Below are 16569 nucleotides of genomic sequence, written 5' to 3' on the forward strand. Positions count from 1 at the left end.
AGTGCTGCAAGCTCCTCACCTCCTGCTCGGCCAGCCAGCAAAAGGTATTCCAGTAGCATGTGATACCCTTCTTCCATTCCTGAGGTCCCCATCCAAAGACCACTGAAGATCTTTGGGTTTACACAAACAGCTGATGTACAGGAGTAAGGGAAGAATGAGAAGGTGACATTGAAACATGCAGGTGATGGAGCCATCTGAGAGCTTTCCAGCTGGCCAAGGTGACATTCATTCCAGTTCACCTGCCTGCAGTTTGACATTGACTTCATAGGAGATTAATTTCAATATGTAGAGGCACTTCTAGTAAGGATTATAAAATTCTAGATCTTCTGTCCCTTGACATGTGAAGCTGGTTTGCAGATTTATTGCCAAGAAGTAACATTTCTGTCCTTCAACCATGGGTGAGCTTTTATTTCCAAGAAAGTATTAATTCCTCCTACAGGTGCCTGTTTTGAGCACTTTGGCAGGTAAAATTCTCCTCTCCTTGAGGGAACAAGGTTTCTTTGTCTCTAAAAACCCTGGTCATGTATGTTGTTTGCAGATTGTCACCCTCAGAAACCGGATCGATCAGGCCCAGAAGCAGTAAGTATTTATATCCCCTTCCTAGCTCCTGGCTTGGGGATATCTTCTCAGTGTTCAAATGTGTCACTTCAGCCTCAACACTGACATTTTCTTGTTGCAATGAAATGGGGCTAGAGATGGAAAGGCCACTCCCATCCTGCCTCACATTGAGAAAATGAAGGGAAAACTGAAGTGAATGTTACACCTAACAAGAACAAACCATGTTTCTTCACACCATACCTACAAAAATTTCCTCTGCTTATTGCTGGGCTTTTCAAACACCTGACTGAGGTGCTTTGAATACTTGAGGGAATACAACCCTTGTTTATGAAGGATAAACAAGTGGTTGCTACGGTTACGAAGAATGGTGTGTAACAAGACTAACGTAATGGGATTACTGTTGTGAGTTCTTTTCACTCATCTCTCTCCCACTTTTCCTTCAACACAACACTATTTAATTACTTTTTTGAGTCTAATATCTTTATTCTATGTCTTTTTAATGGATTTCTGAGATACCAGGGGTAGACACAGCTTGAGGGTTAGCAAATGCAGAAAACTAACACTCACAGAGAAGTAACTGCAGGGCAGAAAGGGAGGAGAGCTCTCCAGTGGTGGGTTTGCTCTTCTCTGTGCATCTCTATCTTTTTACCTAAGTCATGCCAGGAATGAAGCAGTGGTCTTTGATGATATCTTTGGGATGACAAGAGTGTGACCAGTTACTGCCTTCCCACTTCCCCAAAATACCCTGACTTATCAAATGAATGTAACACTGGGGGTTTGCTTGTAATGCCAAACATAAGGCCTGACCTTCCCGTGGTATTTTCGTACAGAGCTGTAGGCTGATAAACCTCAGCAGAATGTGAAGCTGCAGAAGGATGCCAGCATTTGTCTGGATGTTCCTGCTCTTGTGGGGTGCTACCACACCATCCACAACAGGCCACTGCCTGCTTGCTCCCCGAAAAGACATGGTACTCTTCCAGGACATCATTTGAAAATGAAAATCTGCACTGGGATGCCCAGAGCTAATGAGATTTCTATGTGCTTAAATTTCTATCCACGCTAGACACTATGATTCCAAAGCAGTGCCTGCCGGTGTGTTATACAAGGATCAAATGAGTCTCTTGTTTCAGACTTTATTAAATCTCCTTAAGCACACTCTAAAGGTTAGGTGTAACATCAAACATCACAGTTGCTTGTGGACATTAAAGGACTCTGTCTTTGTTTGAGGAGCTAGGCAGTTCCTACACCAGGTTTTGAACCTTCAGAAAGGCTGGCAAAAGGGACATGAAGCTTAATTTAAGATAAGCAGAAAGTGCATACTCTCTTTTATGTAAACCATCATTTTTTTTCAAATATACCAAGCCTGTCTTGGTCAAAGGTAAAGTATCGACTCTGTGTGTGTCTCTGTCACTGTGCTACATCCTTCTGTAAATATGACTGGCTCTTGAACCAATCCATGGGGCAGCACAACAAAAATCTCCCCAGGTGTGATGTCCCCATGTTTTTCTTCTCCCTGGAGGAACCAGCGGTTCTGAAGAAAGGCCCCTGTTGGCAGCAAGGCCCCATCACCTTGTGCTTGGTCCCCAACCCCACACTCTGCATGTCCTTTGGTTCAAGAAGCAGCCTCATCATTGTGTGTGTGAGCTGGAAGGGTTTGGGGGTGTGCTGAGCCCCACAAACCAAGGTGCTGCTAATGGGAACTAGTACAGAATCTAACTCAACTAACTTCCTGCCCAGCCCCATTCTGAGTTCAGGCTTCTCAGGCAGAAGGTAAGTGGCTTGCATGTAGGATTGTCCTTCTGTGTGTAAGAACTCTTGGAGAGAGTTTGCCTCAGGTGCTTTGAGTGGGGAGTGTAGCTGGACTGCTCCCACAGACCTTGAACAAGACAGGGATGCTGATATGAGAGCAAGCCTAAAAAGTTGTTTGGATTGTTTTGGAGGCTCTTGCTCTCGTGATATAAATAGCCACTCTGACTTTGCTAGAGCAAAGCACTTAGTTGTATTTAAATTAGTGTTCAGCTTTTTGCCTCCACTGCTGAATGGAGCATCTGGAGAATTTGATCAGAGCTCTTTCATACCAAGCAAATTTCTCTAGATAGAGCTCTAAGTCCTAAAATCCAGAGCATAGCAGATTTGTATTCAGAAAATATCAAGTCTGTGCCTGCATAGACCTGTCGCTTAGTTCGGAGACCACCTGGATTTCTACCCTGATAATCCAGGAGTCTGGAAGGGTCCATCTCTTTCAGGCATGCACATCCTACCTTTCACACTAAGAGCCCAGGGGGAATATTTTTCCACAATATTAACAATATTTTCCTCAGGATGTGGTCAATGGCAGGTGTGCCCAACATGTGAGACGTGAAAGCAGCTGAAACCTTGTCTAGGAGTCAGAAATACAGAGTGGCCACAGAGCCCCACTGCTTCCATCCTGCTGACGTGTTTTTCTTTCCTTTTGCATTGTAGCAGCAAGAAGGCAGGAGCCAAGGGCAAGGTTGGTGGGCGCTGGAAGTAAAGAACCAGGCAGGATGGCCTTTAATGGTGTGCTGAACCCCTGCTGGTCTCCTCTTTCCTCCTTCACCGATCACTTGTGTTCTCATGCCTTAATGATAACAAAAATCACATCAGCCTGGACTGGCTATTGCTGCTGCTTTTCTTCCTGGAGGGGTCTGGTGGCTTCCTCATGCAAGGGGAAGCAGGTTCCCTGTGGAACTGGGATGACTCCTTGCTGGCATCTTCAATTCCTGCTGAGCATGTCCCTTATCCTCCTGATACCAGCCCTATGCTGTCCTGTAGATTGCTATGTACAAATCTCTGGATTTTGTAAATAAAGCACAACCAGTACCTACTCCAATGACAGCCCTCTGGAATGGTGTTTTGTTTTGTATTATTATTTTATTTTATTTTATTTTATTTTATTTTATTTTATTTTATTTTAATCTTCCCATTTTCCAAGGATTTGGGAGGTGGTCTAAACCCTTACTTAATATCATTTGATCTGTCTCTGCAAGGGGGAATAGGCTCAGTGTCATCAGCAAAGACTCAGGATTGGGGTCTGTTTTAAGCCATCATACAGGCAGATACCAAAAGCTGGCTGTTCTCAGGGAGCTCATAATCTGGCTGCCAAATGCAGTTGAAATTGACTTCAAAGTTTGAGTGATGAAGTGAATCAAAGAATTGGGAATAAAGGAACAAATCTACAGAAGTGGTAGCTTTTAGCACATAGCTTTTGTTAAATGCAATAACAAGTGCAATAGAGAATGATTCATTCAAATATTACATTAAAATATTTATTGAGACTGTTAGCCTGCATACAATATTAAAGTCCCATACTGAAGTGTGAATTACTTGGTTAATTCAATGTAGATGTCAAAACACGAGTGGCTGATACTAAATTTGAGGTGCAAGCTGTTCTGTAGGGCCTCTTATCTTTGCCAACCCTTGAACTGCCTGGTGAAGGGAAGTCCGTCAGAGTCTCTCTCATGTTTCCAAAGTTGTTTCTAGTGGCTGTGTGCCCACTCTGGCTCTCTGTTGGCATATGCTGAGGTGTCATGGACTCATGAGTGGTTTAGGTGTGAAGAGGCCTGAAGGATCATATAGTTCCAGTTCCCCTGCCATTGGTAGGAACACCTCTCACTAGACCAGGCTCCTCATAACCCCATCCAACCTGGACTTCAGCACTACCAGGGATGGGGCATTCAAAGCTTCTCTGGGCAGCCTGTCCCAGTGCCTCACCAACTTCCCAGTAAAGAACTTCATCCCAGCATCTAATCTAAACCTGCCCTCTCTCAGTTTAAACAGCTGCCCTTTGTCCTGTCATGGGATGGTAAAAAGTCTCTTTCTTAAAAGCCCCCTTACACACGGAAAGGTCACAATCAGGTCTCCACGGAGCCTTCCCCTTTCCCGGCTGCACAAGCCCAGCTCTCTGCCTGTCCTCACAAGGGAGGTGTCCCCCGATCCTGTGGCCTCCTCTGGACCTGATCCAACAGCCCTGTGTGTGTTGTGCTGGGTCTCACCAGCGTGGAGGACAGGAGGAGGGTCAGAACAGGACCCCAGCCAAGGCAGACAGCACCGCAGCGTCCCAGAGAGACAAGATTTACGTGTAATCACAGAACTGTTAGGGTTGGAAGGGACCTCTGGGGATTGTCCAGTCCAGCCTCCCTGCTAAGGCAGTGTCACCCTGAGCAGGTGACACAGGGAGGTGGGTTCCAATATCTCCAGGGAGTGAGATTCTACATTCTCCCTTGGCTAGCCTGTTCCAGTGCTCTACCACTCTCAGTGTGAAGATATTATTCCATGCGTTGAGGTGGAACTTCTTGTGTTTCAGTTTTCGGCCATTGCTCCTTGAGCTGTCGCCGGGCAGCGCTGAGAAGCCTGGCACCATCCTCCTGGCACCATCCTCCTGGCACCCGCCTTTGAGAAGTTTGCACGCGATAATGAGATCCCTTCCGAGTGTTCTCCAGACTAAACAGACTACACAGGCCCCGCTCCCGCAGTCTCTCCTCTTAAGAGAGATGCTCCAGACCCCTCCTCATCTTCACCCTCTCAGGCGGCTCCTCGCCTTTCTCCCTGTGAGGAGACCCGGGCTGGGCACCCCTCGTGCCCCCGGCCCTGCGCCCCTCGCCCGGCTGAGGCCCTGCCGCGCTCCTCCGCGCCAGCAGGCGGCGCCGCCCCGCCCCGCCGGAGCCGCTCTGGCGCCGCCGCTTCCGCGGGGCTGGGCCATGGCGGCGGGCGCCAGGAGGGCCGTGTGAGCCGAGCGGGGCCGGGCGGGACGGGACGGGCGGCGGTGGGGCGGGCTGGGGTGCGGGGGGGCCCGGCGGGGCTCAGTCGGGGCAGGGGGATGGGGGGACCGGCCGGTCAGTGAGCGGCGGCGTGTTCCCGCAGGTACCCGCTGTTCCAGAGGGGCGGCCCGCAGCTGCGGATCTTCCGTCCCAACTTCTTCATGCTGTTGGTGCGGCCCGGCGTGCCCCAGCCCGAGGACACCGTGCAGTTCCGCGTGTCCATGGAGTGAGTGCGGGCACGGCAGCCGTGGGCTCAGCGCTGGGGGCCGAGTGCCGCGGCAGGAAAGGGGCTCCTGCGGCCGGCAGACCTTGCAGAGGGCGGCGAGGGCGCTGATTTAATGAGGAGCCTTGCGTGGCTCCTCTCCCCCAGTGTTAGCGAGGCTCAGCCTTCCCAGGGACGGGCTTGGGAAGAAGGAAGTGCTTGGAATTTGATCCAGAGTAAGCAAGGTGGTATCCAGTTATTTGTCAGGACTCTTCCAGCCTGACCAGTTTGCTGGCACACATTAGAGCCTGTAAGACTTTGGCGGGTTCTGGTAAGATCAGCAGCTCCTACTCAGAGTAAAGAAAGGCATCTCAGGCTGGGCAGTGAGAAAGCCTGATGAACACTGAATATATCTGGCATTTTGAATGTTGAGGCTGCAGAGGATAAGTATTTGACAGTTGTTACAGTTTATGGATCATAAATTGCTGTAGCAGTGTGTGGTCTAGGTTGAGTTTACACTTTCATGTTGTAAATCTGTCTTGGTTAAAGCAAGAAGACATATTTATTCCTCAGTATCAACCAGTCTCTAGTTTATTTTGTTTCAGTATTTACACTTTTTTTTCTTTCTTTCCCCAAAATGTTTTTTCATTGCCTAGAATGACAAAATTGGATATCAGGAATTACCTTCAAAGAATATACAATGTGCCAGTAGCTGCTGTGAGGACCAGGATACAGTATGGTAAGTGCAGTTGAGTAATGCAGAGGGATGATTCCTGTGCATCCCTGTGCAGCCAGAGTAGACTTTTATCTTCCAAAAGGTCTGTCAGATTTCAGCAGACTTTGGTTCCAGGTGCTTAGCTGGTGATGTCTTGTAGCATAGTTGTTTACTCATGTCTTCAAATAAACATGCACCACTTCATATTTGAATGCTGTGATTAAATTATGATGCAAGTTTCACTCTAAAAAGAAAAATCTGAATTAAAAAAGGCTGATCATCCTGACAGTTATCTAGCTTGTGCTTTTGTAATTGGTACTTGGTGGTTGTTTCTCCTTGAAGACCAGTGGGTGTCTCCCTTCAGAAGGAACTGCTTCACCTGTTTTAATGCAAGTAGTAATTAAACAAATTCAGCTGTAGCCTTCGTTGAAAAAATGAGCTGAGATTAGCTTGCATGCACACACAGGAGGTGTTACAGTCTAACAAAAGGCAGAGTTTGTAGAGCAAAGAAAAATGCTCTGTTGAACCCATAGATAATGCCAGAAAAACATCTTAACACAATTCCAGGTTGTTATCACCTGTTGTTACCAGATTTCTGCTACAGACTGGAATGTTTCCACTTGTGGTATTTGTCTCCTGTCCAACCCCTAGAAACAGCAACAACAAAAAACCACCCAAATGTCCATGAAGAACCCAACAAGAAAACAACCCAAGAGAAAAAGAAAAAATGTTCCTAGTTGAACCCATGCTGAATTCTGACTTGGGGGCAGAGGGACTCATCTCTAACTCAAATAAGATAAATTTAGATAATGTCACCTTTACATATGAATGCTTCCTTCCCCAGGGCTTCTGTGACTGCAGTTAGGAATATTTTTCTTTTTTTTTAATGTTAATTTACATTTTTGATTACCAGGCAATGTAATTACTGGGTGGTGAGTGACTTGTTGATTAAGACATCTTTGATGGCTGGGTTTTTCATTTTCCATGTAGTGACTCTATGAAAGGAATTGTCTGTTTATGATGGTAAGATAAAGGATGATTTTAAAAGGAATAGGAAAAAAGGACTCTGTAGTAGTGAAAAATGGAGGATAAAAGAAAAAGCTTCAAAATAAGGTTGTAAAACTCTTAACTTACAAAGGAAGAAAAACCCTGGAAGTATCATCTGTAATATGCTCATGTGAAAACCAGAATTAAATTAAGTCATAAATACCAAACACATGTACTTCCAAACAGCACTGAAAAATACTTATGCTTGTTCTTATCACCATTTTGTCCCCCTTTGCTAATTTTAGGTGATGGTATATAGTCAGGGATTAAAGAGGGTTAGAACTCCTAATAATCTGAGAGCTTTAGTGTCTGCCTAACATGCAGGGGTGAGTTGTACTTCCCACTTCAGTTGTGACCAGCATGGCTGGAAAAGGTTGAGGTGCTTTAGTTTGTTTGGATGTGGAATATAATATCCTGGTGTATAAACAGTACATCCAGCTCATCAGCTGAATAGTAAAAATTGTCAAGTTTAAGGCTACTTAGTGGTAATTTTATCATTGTCTTCCTGAAGCTGTGGATGTTTGGAGAGCAGTTTATCACCCCTGGCCCCTACTTGGGAGACTTCTAGCTTCTTCTCAGACTTTGTGTGTGAAGGCACAGTGGCAGCAGGCTGGTGATGCCTTCTTTCCCTCCTTGTAAACTAGGAGAACAGTGTCCACCAGTTTCAGTGCCCTTTAATAATTGTGGTCCTGTGCTGGTAGTGAAGGAAGAGTATTCCTCTTAACAAATCGGAGATGGCTAAGTCCCTCCTTCAGCTTGGCCTCACTTTGGGGCATTCAGAAGTCCTGGGAAGTAAAAGGTGGGATTTTCTTCATTCCTGCAGGTGCAAACAACAAGAGGAATCACAGGAATCAAAGAGTGAAGAAGCCAGATTACAAGGTTGCCTATGTACAGCTGGTGAGTTTACATGGACACTTGGGAGGAAAGAGGAAGGCACTGTTAACCAGCCAGTGAGTTGTCCTGGTTGGCTGAATATTTCTGCCAATCCTGTAATAGTGAAAGTTTCTTTAACACATTCCAGAATGTACAGAGATTTAAATGACTTGATCTAAAGATCAAATTCAAACAAAATAAGTCCCATGTTGGTTTGAGGTCTGGCTGTAGGTTGTGGACTGATGTCATAGGGTGCTGCTTTGCCAGAGAGTTTCATGCTGACCCTGTACTCTGTGTGCTGGAAGGTTCACTACTTGTGTGGTTGATTGCTGAAATGTCCAGTAAGTGAAAGAATATATTGTGAGGGTAGGGAACTTCTTATTAAAGGTCTTTGAATTTCAGAGAAGACTGGGGCTTATTCCTTGGAGAGCCTTTAGTCATGTCTAAACAAGTTTGCTTTGTGGCTGAACCGGACTCTGAAACATACATTGGCCAGTGGAAAAGGAGCTTCATGTTCTTGTAAATTTCTTTCATAGCAGGACCAGTTTATAGTTTAAACTTCTGTCAGGCTTACCTGTCTTTATGCAAAAAAGAAGTGCAACCAGTGACAGAAAACCCCTTCACATACCAAAATGACATTAAAGGGATGGTATTTATGGTTGTAAAACCATAAGCTCAAAATTGCAGTTGGCAACATAACGTCACTGTTAACTCTGTCTTGGGACAAGGATTCAGTGTTGGAGGAACACTCTGACCCTAAACACTGGCTAAGCTTTCATATGGACTTGGGGTCAAACTCAAGAGGCACAAACAATGGGAAGTCTGATTTTTAATATTTCAAAGTTTAAATATGCTTAGAAGTTTTTTTCTAAGCCCCTTCTGGGAAGGGGACTAGAAAGAAAAGTGAGGATGGAGTGTTTTTCTAGACAGCCCTTACGTAATTTAAGAGATATGTAAAGTGCAGTGTTACTAAAAAGTAACAGTTATATTTAGATGAGGAGTTACTTTGATTTACTCTGCTGAAGTTAAAGACAGCCTCATCTCTGTGAGGATTTTACATTACTATGGCTAAAACACACATTGCTTTTTCAAGGAAGAGTTTGCTTTGGTGAGTAAATCCTCCCACCTGGACTGTCTGTGCTAGGTTTTTATTTTCTGGAAAGCAGGACTGTATGATTAGGAAGTGAATGCTTGAATTGATGATGTTTTATCTCACAAGTTGCTTTCTCTGAGTGTTGTTCCTTTTAGTAGGTAGTTGCAGGCACTTCCCATTGCCTCAGCCTCCTGCTAGTGACTTCCTTGCTTTTAGAAACTTGTTTCCCAAGACTGAAGCAGACATAGGTCTCTGGTGAACTGCAGTTCAAATTTTATTTCACTGTAATGCAGTATTGTGTCCTATGTCTGCTGAGGTAAGAAGGAGTAGTCTGCAACCCATAGTTACTCAGGGGGAAGGAGTGGGAAGCAGAATGCTGCTGCTCTGTTGGAGCAAGAGGTTTAAGGCAGTGCCTTTGTACATTTATTTCACATTCAGCCTCTCATCCTAGAATAGTTGCCATAACCTTCAGGGTTGGTCAGCCCAGGTGTGGAGATTTACCTAAACTAGCTTGGTATTGGAGGCAGGTGCACAGGAGTAGTTTGGTTGTTCTCCAGCCTCCCATTTTGTCTTCCGGGCAATGCACAGAGCCCTGTTCACTGTGGCTGAGCTCTCATGGTACATGGGACAGCAAGAGTCCCTTGTTGCCTTACACTATAGTTACCATAATAAGTTGTTAAGGAATGTCCTGTTTTCCATCTCTTCCATGGACAGGGTCGGGGGACACTTTTTGGTGGTGTTTTTCATCAAGGTCAAGGGAGGGAATCCTGACCATTTGCTAAACTCTTGCCACTGAAGCTTGGTGTCTGTGTTTTTTCCTCACCTCATTCCTGGTCTCTTTGGTCTGGTTTTTTTTCCTATTGTTGTCGTGGTCTGTTAATTCCATTAACATTTAGGTTTCTTTATTCCTCCCCCTTTCTCTTTTTACTTTTGTTTGTTGCTTTTCATCACTAGCTGTGATGTCTCAGACAATGAGCTCCCAGCTCTGTGTTCACACCAGCTTGAAACAGTGGGTGAAGCCAGAAACCCAGAGTAATTTCTGAATCTAAAGGGTTTGCCTTCGTTCTCATTCATGGTGTGATCAGGCCATTACAGGCCCCATGCAGTCCATTGTTACTATCTGCCTAATTTAGGAAAGTCTTTGGTAACCACTGTAAAATCCTTATTTTCATGAGAACTAGTTTGCAACTGCCATGAGTCAGAGTAGCTGGGCTTTCCCACCATTTTTACCAGCTGTGTTTTCTCTCATTAATACAGCTTCAAGTTAAAACTGCTTATGACTGGAAAAATACGAATGTGTTTTTGGAAGCTCTTGGGTTGATCTTTCTGTTGCCCACTAGGTGGAAGTATTGCTCTTTCCAGTGTGACATTGCAGCTGTGGTGCAGTTTACCTGAGTGAAATTGGGTTCATTCTCATGAGCGGTTTTGTTTCTCTGCTTCATAAACCATCACCTTATGTGTCCCAGCGCAACACACACATCCTTTGACTTACTGCAAGTGTCTCAAAGGTGGAAGGTGTATGAAGTCATAGTCAACATGCCCTTAGGTGTCAGACTAGTGCCCCAGCTGTTCCACATGTAAGCATTGTTGTCCTTTCTTTTCCAAATACTATTTCTTGGAGATTCAGAGCTGTTTACTTTATTCTCAGGCGGTAACTGGACAAATAAGTGATCTGTCCAAGCATAATATTTTCACACTAAAAAAATACCTCAAATCATAGAAGGCTGTGGATCAACATTATCTTGCCATTCCAGAGCCTGCTTGCCTTTTTTCCCCTTTTGGAATGTGGTGAGAAAGGTTTAAGTTAGAGACTTATGGCCCTGTGTATCAAATGCTACTTTTCTACACTGTTCTATTTTCTAAATTAAACCCAAGTTTTAGATCTTTGCAAATGAGATAAAATATATGTAATACAGCAGCTTTTCTCCTTACTCCAATACAGCTGTAATTATTATAATGAAAATAAAAGAAGAAAAGAAGACCAGTGGGAAACTTTGCAGTTGCCTTAACATCAGGGAAATTAAAAAAAAACAACAACATCCCCTCCTTCTCCTCCTTCAGTGTTCTCAGTGGTTTAGCTTAACAGGTGTTAGTACCCGTGGGAGCACAACTGTAGACAAGCCTCTGGAATCCAGACCTATTTTTAATTAAACCTGTTTTGAGAAATTGAGTGGAGATGGCTGTAAAAATGAGTCTGACCTTGTCAGCGTTAGGACTAACACCTATTTAGCTGCTTGAATGATGGCACCGGTGGGAACATTTTTGCAAATGCTTTCTCCTCAACCCCTGTTTAGAGTATCCTGTACATTCACAGTAGTTAGCCTATTTGCACATCAGATGTGACAGCAGTTTTGTTTTGAATTCACAGGAAACTTGGATGATCCATATACAGTGTTGTTCCTGAGTGGATTTTTGAAGTTGCTTTCTGTGCTATTTTGCCATACGTTTTAGCATCAGATGTTACCACTGCAGCAGTAGGGGAATTGTTCAAATGCCCTGGATTATTAAACTTAGCTGCAATTGCTTCTACTGCTGGACTGAATCCCGTGCTTTTGGGAGTCCAACATTTTTGTAGTTAATAATACGATAAACAACACTTTTCTGTTAATTCTGAAGGACAGTAGTAAGTGCTTCAATTATCCAAATAACCAGAAGATCTCACAGTTGTTTACATGATCGGTGTTTGCTGCATCATTGCTGCACAGTAATATCTGTGCTGATCTTCCATTTCTAAACTTTTCAGGGGACTCGAAGGTCAGAGAAGTATAAGTGAATTTATGCTGGATAATCCTTCCAGCAGTTTTCTGACGTGAGGCTCAGCAGTGGAAAGGCCAGCACTTGACTTCATAGGCTTAGTTATGGTCACTTAACCTCTCATTAAAATGAATGGAAGCAATCTGTGCCACTCCTGTGATGACTCCTTAGACAGACTCCAAGAACAAGGTGTGTTTTCACTCTTTCTTAGGACAAAGGCTTGAAATCAAAAGGGAAAACAAATGTTTGATGCTTAGGTCACTTTTTATTGTGAAGGATGTAACTAGCATTTAAAAAGTGAATCCTCATAAGGCCTTGTATACAATTCACTTTTACTTTTGGGTAATGCTGAATAGAGGATTAGAGGAATAGCAGTTTGATGGGTCTTGTTTCTGTTACCTGAGCACACTTGTGAGACCACACATCTCACTTGTGCATAACCTCAGAATTTGTAGGAAAAAGGAAGGTCGGTGGGAAGACCCCAAACTGAGAAGAGCAATGTGTAAAAATCATCATGTTGCCTTTATTTTTTTAGGTGTTCAGTGCCACCTCTGACTTGCTTTGATTGGGGCTTTTTGTTCCTTTTTTTAATAGTATCACAAAGCTTCGCTTGAGAGTGAGGTGAACACATGGTGGTAGAGCTTACCCTGACAAATTCCAGAGTATCAGGGGATCACTTCACATTGGTAAAAAAGATCTTTTGCTGTCAGTGCACCACCCAGTTCCATGACAGACTGAATTATCCTAGCAAAATTACTTTTTTTCCAGTGTCTGTCTTTTTCACAGGATTTTCTTTTAGCACAGCTGTGTTGAGTAGAAAGGTGGTGTTATCTTCTTCCCTTTTCTCTGTGCTTCTAGCTAAGGTAATTATGCTGGCAGAAGTTCTAAAGCAGAAGCAAGTTCTAGCCTTTTTAGAGGTTACTTCAGCTTATGATAATTTCAGTAATTCAGCAATTAAAGGGATAAACAGCTTGCAAAAGGTAAAACTGTGGACAAATGCAAGGTTTTCAAGTAAGGCAGAATCTTTCTTTCCGGTTGGAAGTGCCAGCACTTCATGTTCCAGCAATTTGTAAACCAGATAAACCCTGATGAACGTGGTAAAAATTGCTTGCTTTTTTTCAGCGAGGATTTCATTGAGGATGCATTTATCATATGGTTGTCAGATGGTTGCTGTATAGAAGGAAAAACTTTTGCAAAGAAGAGTTTAAGGCAAAGTAGCACTGTGTAAAGGAGTGACAATCCCTCTGTCCCTTTGGTAGGCTTTCTTTTAAGGAGGTGGCATATGAGCTTGAACCTCAGTAGCCTCTGGCATTATGTGGAAGATGCATTGAGTGTAAATATGCCTGGACAGACTCACAATCCTTTATGTAAGTTGATGCCTTTTGGTATTTTTGAAATTTTGAAATACCCAAGATACAGGCTTCTTCTGAAAACTAGCTACTGAGCATGCACAACAGCTATTTTTCATACAGCTTTCATCACTCCAGAGCCTTACAGTGCAGTATTACTGCAGAGTATTGTTACTTAAGATTTATCAACCTTCAGTTCTCAGGGTGTAATGTCTTGGCTGTTTCAAATCGTGTTTGGCTGCCAGCCAAAATCAGAATTTCTTCACAAAACAAGAACTGGAAAGAGCCAACTTGTCTGTGCTGATTTTGATTTATTAAAAGACTCCAGATACAGATTGACATTTTCAGCTCAATATTTGACTTCCACCGGCCTTGAAATGGGAACTGTGAACGCTTTGATAAACAGCTTAAAGGTTTGTCTGGTTTTGCTACAGCCTCTGTGTGTATCTTTTTTGTTTGCTTCCCTCTTTTTAAAATAATAACTGTTTTGCAATGCTTAGTGAATTACCGTGGATGTTGTTAGTATGCTTTAGGGACAGCTTTCCTTCATTCTTCAATAAGGGAAATGCATTGGTCCTGGAAGCATACCAGAAGGAAAGAGCTGCATAACAAGAACAGTCCCTTACTACACTGTTACAAATATAAATAGTTCTCAGATTTTCAGTGAAGGTGGTGTGCCTACCATGTTAGCCTGAGTTGTTTTCTGACTTGTTTAACTAAAATGGCTTCCTCTCCAGGGCAGACAGGTCTTTGGTATGGGCCCTGTCTGTTCTGTAGCTCCTGCAGGGCTGAGTGACCTGCCCACAGTGCAGTTAAAACACAGCAATTGTTTGTAATATTAGCAAATTCTTTTCCAAATGCTTCAGTGTGCTAAAATCCTGGGCAGTGCTTGGCCTCAGGGGTGCTTGTTGCTGATCCTAGTGCAGGAAGAGGTTCAGCTTTGGGCTTGCTCAAGGACCCTGGTAAGGCCAGTTTCTGTGCCATGAAATGGGACTGTGCTTTAGCTGTCAAAGAACAGCTATTATGAGGATACCTGTTGGAAATATAAAGATACAAAAGAGCTGAAATCCCAGAGTGTACACCAATGGAAAGGAAAACCTTGATATGTTCCAGTTGAGCTTATCCAGGCTAGAATCAAGGAAAAAGCAATGTACACAGCAGCTCCCTTGTTGTTTTTGTAGTATGGTCAGGCTCTTAGGAAACCCCCAAGAAGTATGCACTACAAAAACAACCAGAGCATTGCTGGTTAGAGTTGGTATTTTGTAGATTCCAGTCTGGATAATCTCATCTGGGATAACACATGCTTTTTTCTCTCCAAAGCATATGAAGTTTAGATTTTTTCACACCTGTTATTTGCCAGGTTGAGTGTATATGATTAAATAAAACATAGCAGCCATTCAGCTGGGTCAGGGAGGTGGTGATGGTTGTGTTGGATTTATTTATTGGATATATTTCTGATCCCAAAATGCAGAGTAGGTATGCTGGGGAATGCTCCTTTCATGTCCTTTGTGGTACCATTTCATAACTGAGCCTCTTGTTTGGTTGTATTTACTGCATTAATTTAAAGACTGGCTGATCAGGAAAAAAGCCAAACCCACCTGTTTTCATCTGAAGCAGTTAAATGCTTTTCTTGAGATTTTTGTATGCAGAATGCTGCCAAAGAAGTTAATGTATTGTAATGTTTGTAAGTGTTTTAGAGAGTCATTTTAGAGTTATGGGCGACCAGTTACAAATTTTATTATGCAAAGTCCCATACAGAATGGAAGGGCTGATATTGTTGAGTTTAATGAAGTTATGCTTAGAGCAATTGCCACTAAAAATAAGTAGGTAATGTTAATGGATAGTACATTTCCACAGAAAAATGGTTTCCTGCTGTTAGATAAAAAACAGAGACCAAGCAAATGTTTATTTTCCAAGTGGGAGACATAGATCTGATGACTTGTCTGTTAGGCAGAATGACTGATGCAGATGTAATCACTTTAATCTCATTAGTGATATATTAGACAGATTGTTCCCACTGTAATTGTTTTACACCATAGTCTTTATGTCTGTTGATAAGAGACCTCTGATATCTGTTATTCTGTATTCCCACATTACGCCCTCCAATAACAGCTGCTAGGGCTTCTCTCTCTTATCCTTAGCTGAGATCTAAACAACTACAAGCACTACTCATATCCTGAGTGTTAACATAATGAATGCCTGCTCCACTGTGTATTTCCCTGGTGGTGTTACTTTAACAACATCATTTATTTTGCTCATCTTGCTTTTACTGTATGACTCACACAACATCTCTGAGTTGATTCAAAGTCTTTGAAGAGGTGTCCATCTCCTGATCATTCATCTATTAAAAAAAAAATAAATCAAAAGTCAGTATCTTAAGTAGCACACAGGAGGACAGGCTGAAAGTTAGCTTTTGAGGAGAAGGGATGTACGTGTATCTTGGGGACATGGGTGGAAAGAGACTTTGGGAGGTCACGAGGTACCATTCTGCACTAGCTGAAAATTCAGTATGATGTTTCACCCAAAGATCATAGCTACTGCAGAAAGGCTGGAATGTTTCTCTGACCATTTCTTTTCCCTTTAGGGCCAAGGACAAACCTTTCAGTTTCCCAACCTATTTCCAGAGAAAGAACAAGATGCAGAAACTCGCTCTTTCGATGACTTCAGGGATAAATATATGGAGAAAGAGAAGCTGAAGGAGGAAGGTGACCCCAGACGAGGTGGAGTCCCTGATTGGTTTGGACTTTGATGCAACAAGCCAGCTGCTTTCTTTTATGCTCAGAGGGATTTTGATTAGCACAACTTCCACTCTTGTCTTCTCTTCTCTTCTTGTAATGACCGAATGTTTATTCTTGAGCAGCCCTTGCTAGCATGTCTTTTTTTCTGGCTGTTTTGTACATGACTACAACAAAACGGCCTTGAAGAAATAAAAAGGTAAAACAAATCTGACTGCACCAGGTCTTTTGTGTGAACTTGTGGGCTGTGTCTAAAATGTGGAATTCCTTGTTGTCATTTCTGACTATGACAGTATCATTGTGCTTACCTTTTTCGTGCTGCTGCAGTTGTTTTGAGTAGAAATAGGTATTTAATTTCCTAGGATACATGCAGTTTGTATTGACTAGAATGTCTAAAAGTCAAGATAGGTGAGCCAGAGGTGGACATGGAAGTGTACAAAACTGGACTCCAGGGTCAGGATATAG

The 16569-nt window shown here is 43.2% G+C and overlaps 2 protein-coding genes across 51 annotated transcripts in view; both read left to right on the forward strand.

Annotated features, from left to right (window-relative positions):
- Nucleotides 1-3409, forward strand: part of TNNT3 (troponin T3, fast skeletal type) — a 30150-nt gene extending 26741 nt beyond the window's left edge. For 49 of the 50 annotated variants that reach the window (XM_041415160.1, XM_041415162.1, XM_041415175.1 and 46 more), the window contains one exon: nucleotides 3022-3409. In XM_041415160.1, the coding sequence (XP_041271094.1) occupies nucleotides 3022-3070 (49 nt within the window). In that variant the 3' untranslated portion in view covers nucleotides 3071-3409. Of the gene's footprint in view, nucleotides 1-538; nucleotides 580-3021 lie in introns of all 50 variants that reach the window. The other variant, XM_041415161.1, reaches the window with a different exon arrangement.
- A 1834-nt stretch (nucleotides 3410-5243) lies between these two features.
- MRPL23 (mitochondrial ribosomal protein L23) lies at nucleotides 5244-16313 on the forward strand. The gene is made up of 5 exons (XM_041415141.1): nucleotides 5244-5302; nucleotides 5440-5562; nucleotides 6195-6277; nucleotides 8124-8197; nucleotides 15954-16313. The coding sequence occupies exons 1-5, from the start codon at nucleotides 5277-5279 to the stop codon at nucleotides 16116-16118; spliced, it is 471 nt and encodes a 156-aa protein (XP_041271075.1). The 5' UTR covers nucleotides 5244-5276; the 3' UTR covers nucleotides 16119-16313.
- The last annotated feature ends 256 nt before the right edge of the window (nucleotides 16314-16569 follow it).

Source organism: Onychostruthus taczanowskii, unplaced genomic scaffold (genome assembly GCF_017590055.1).
Source record: "Onychostruthus taczanowskii isolate IOZ18803 unplaced genomic scaffold, ASM1759005v1 scaffold49, whole genome shotgun sequence".
NCBI lineage: Eukaryota > Metazoa > Chordata > Aves > Passeriformes > Passeridae > Onychostruthus > Onychostruthus taczanowskii.

Coding starts and splice junctions, on each gene's coding strand:
- MRPL23 (XM_041415141.1), top strand. CDS start 5,277: ATGGCGGCGGGCGCCAGGAGGGCCGT. Junction 5,563..6,194: donor CAGTTCCGCGTGTCCATGGA/GTGAGTGCGGGC, acceptor TTCATTGCCTAG/AATGACAAAATTGGATATCA. Junction 6,278..8,123: donor GAGGACCAGGATACAGTATG/GTAAGTGCAGTT, acceptor TCATTCCTGCAG/GTGCAAACAACAAGAGGAAT.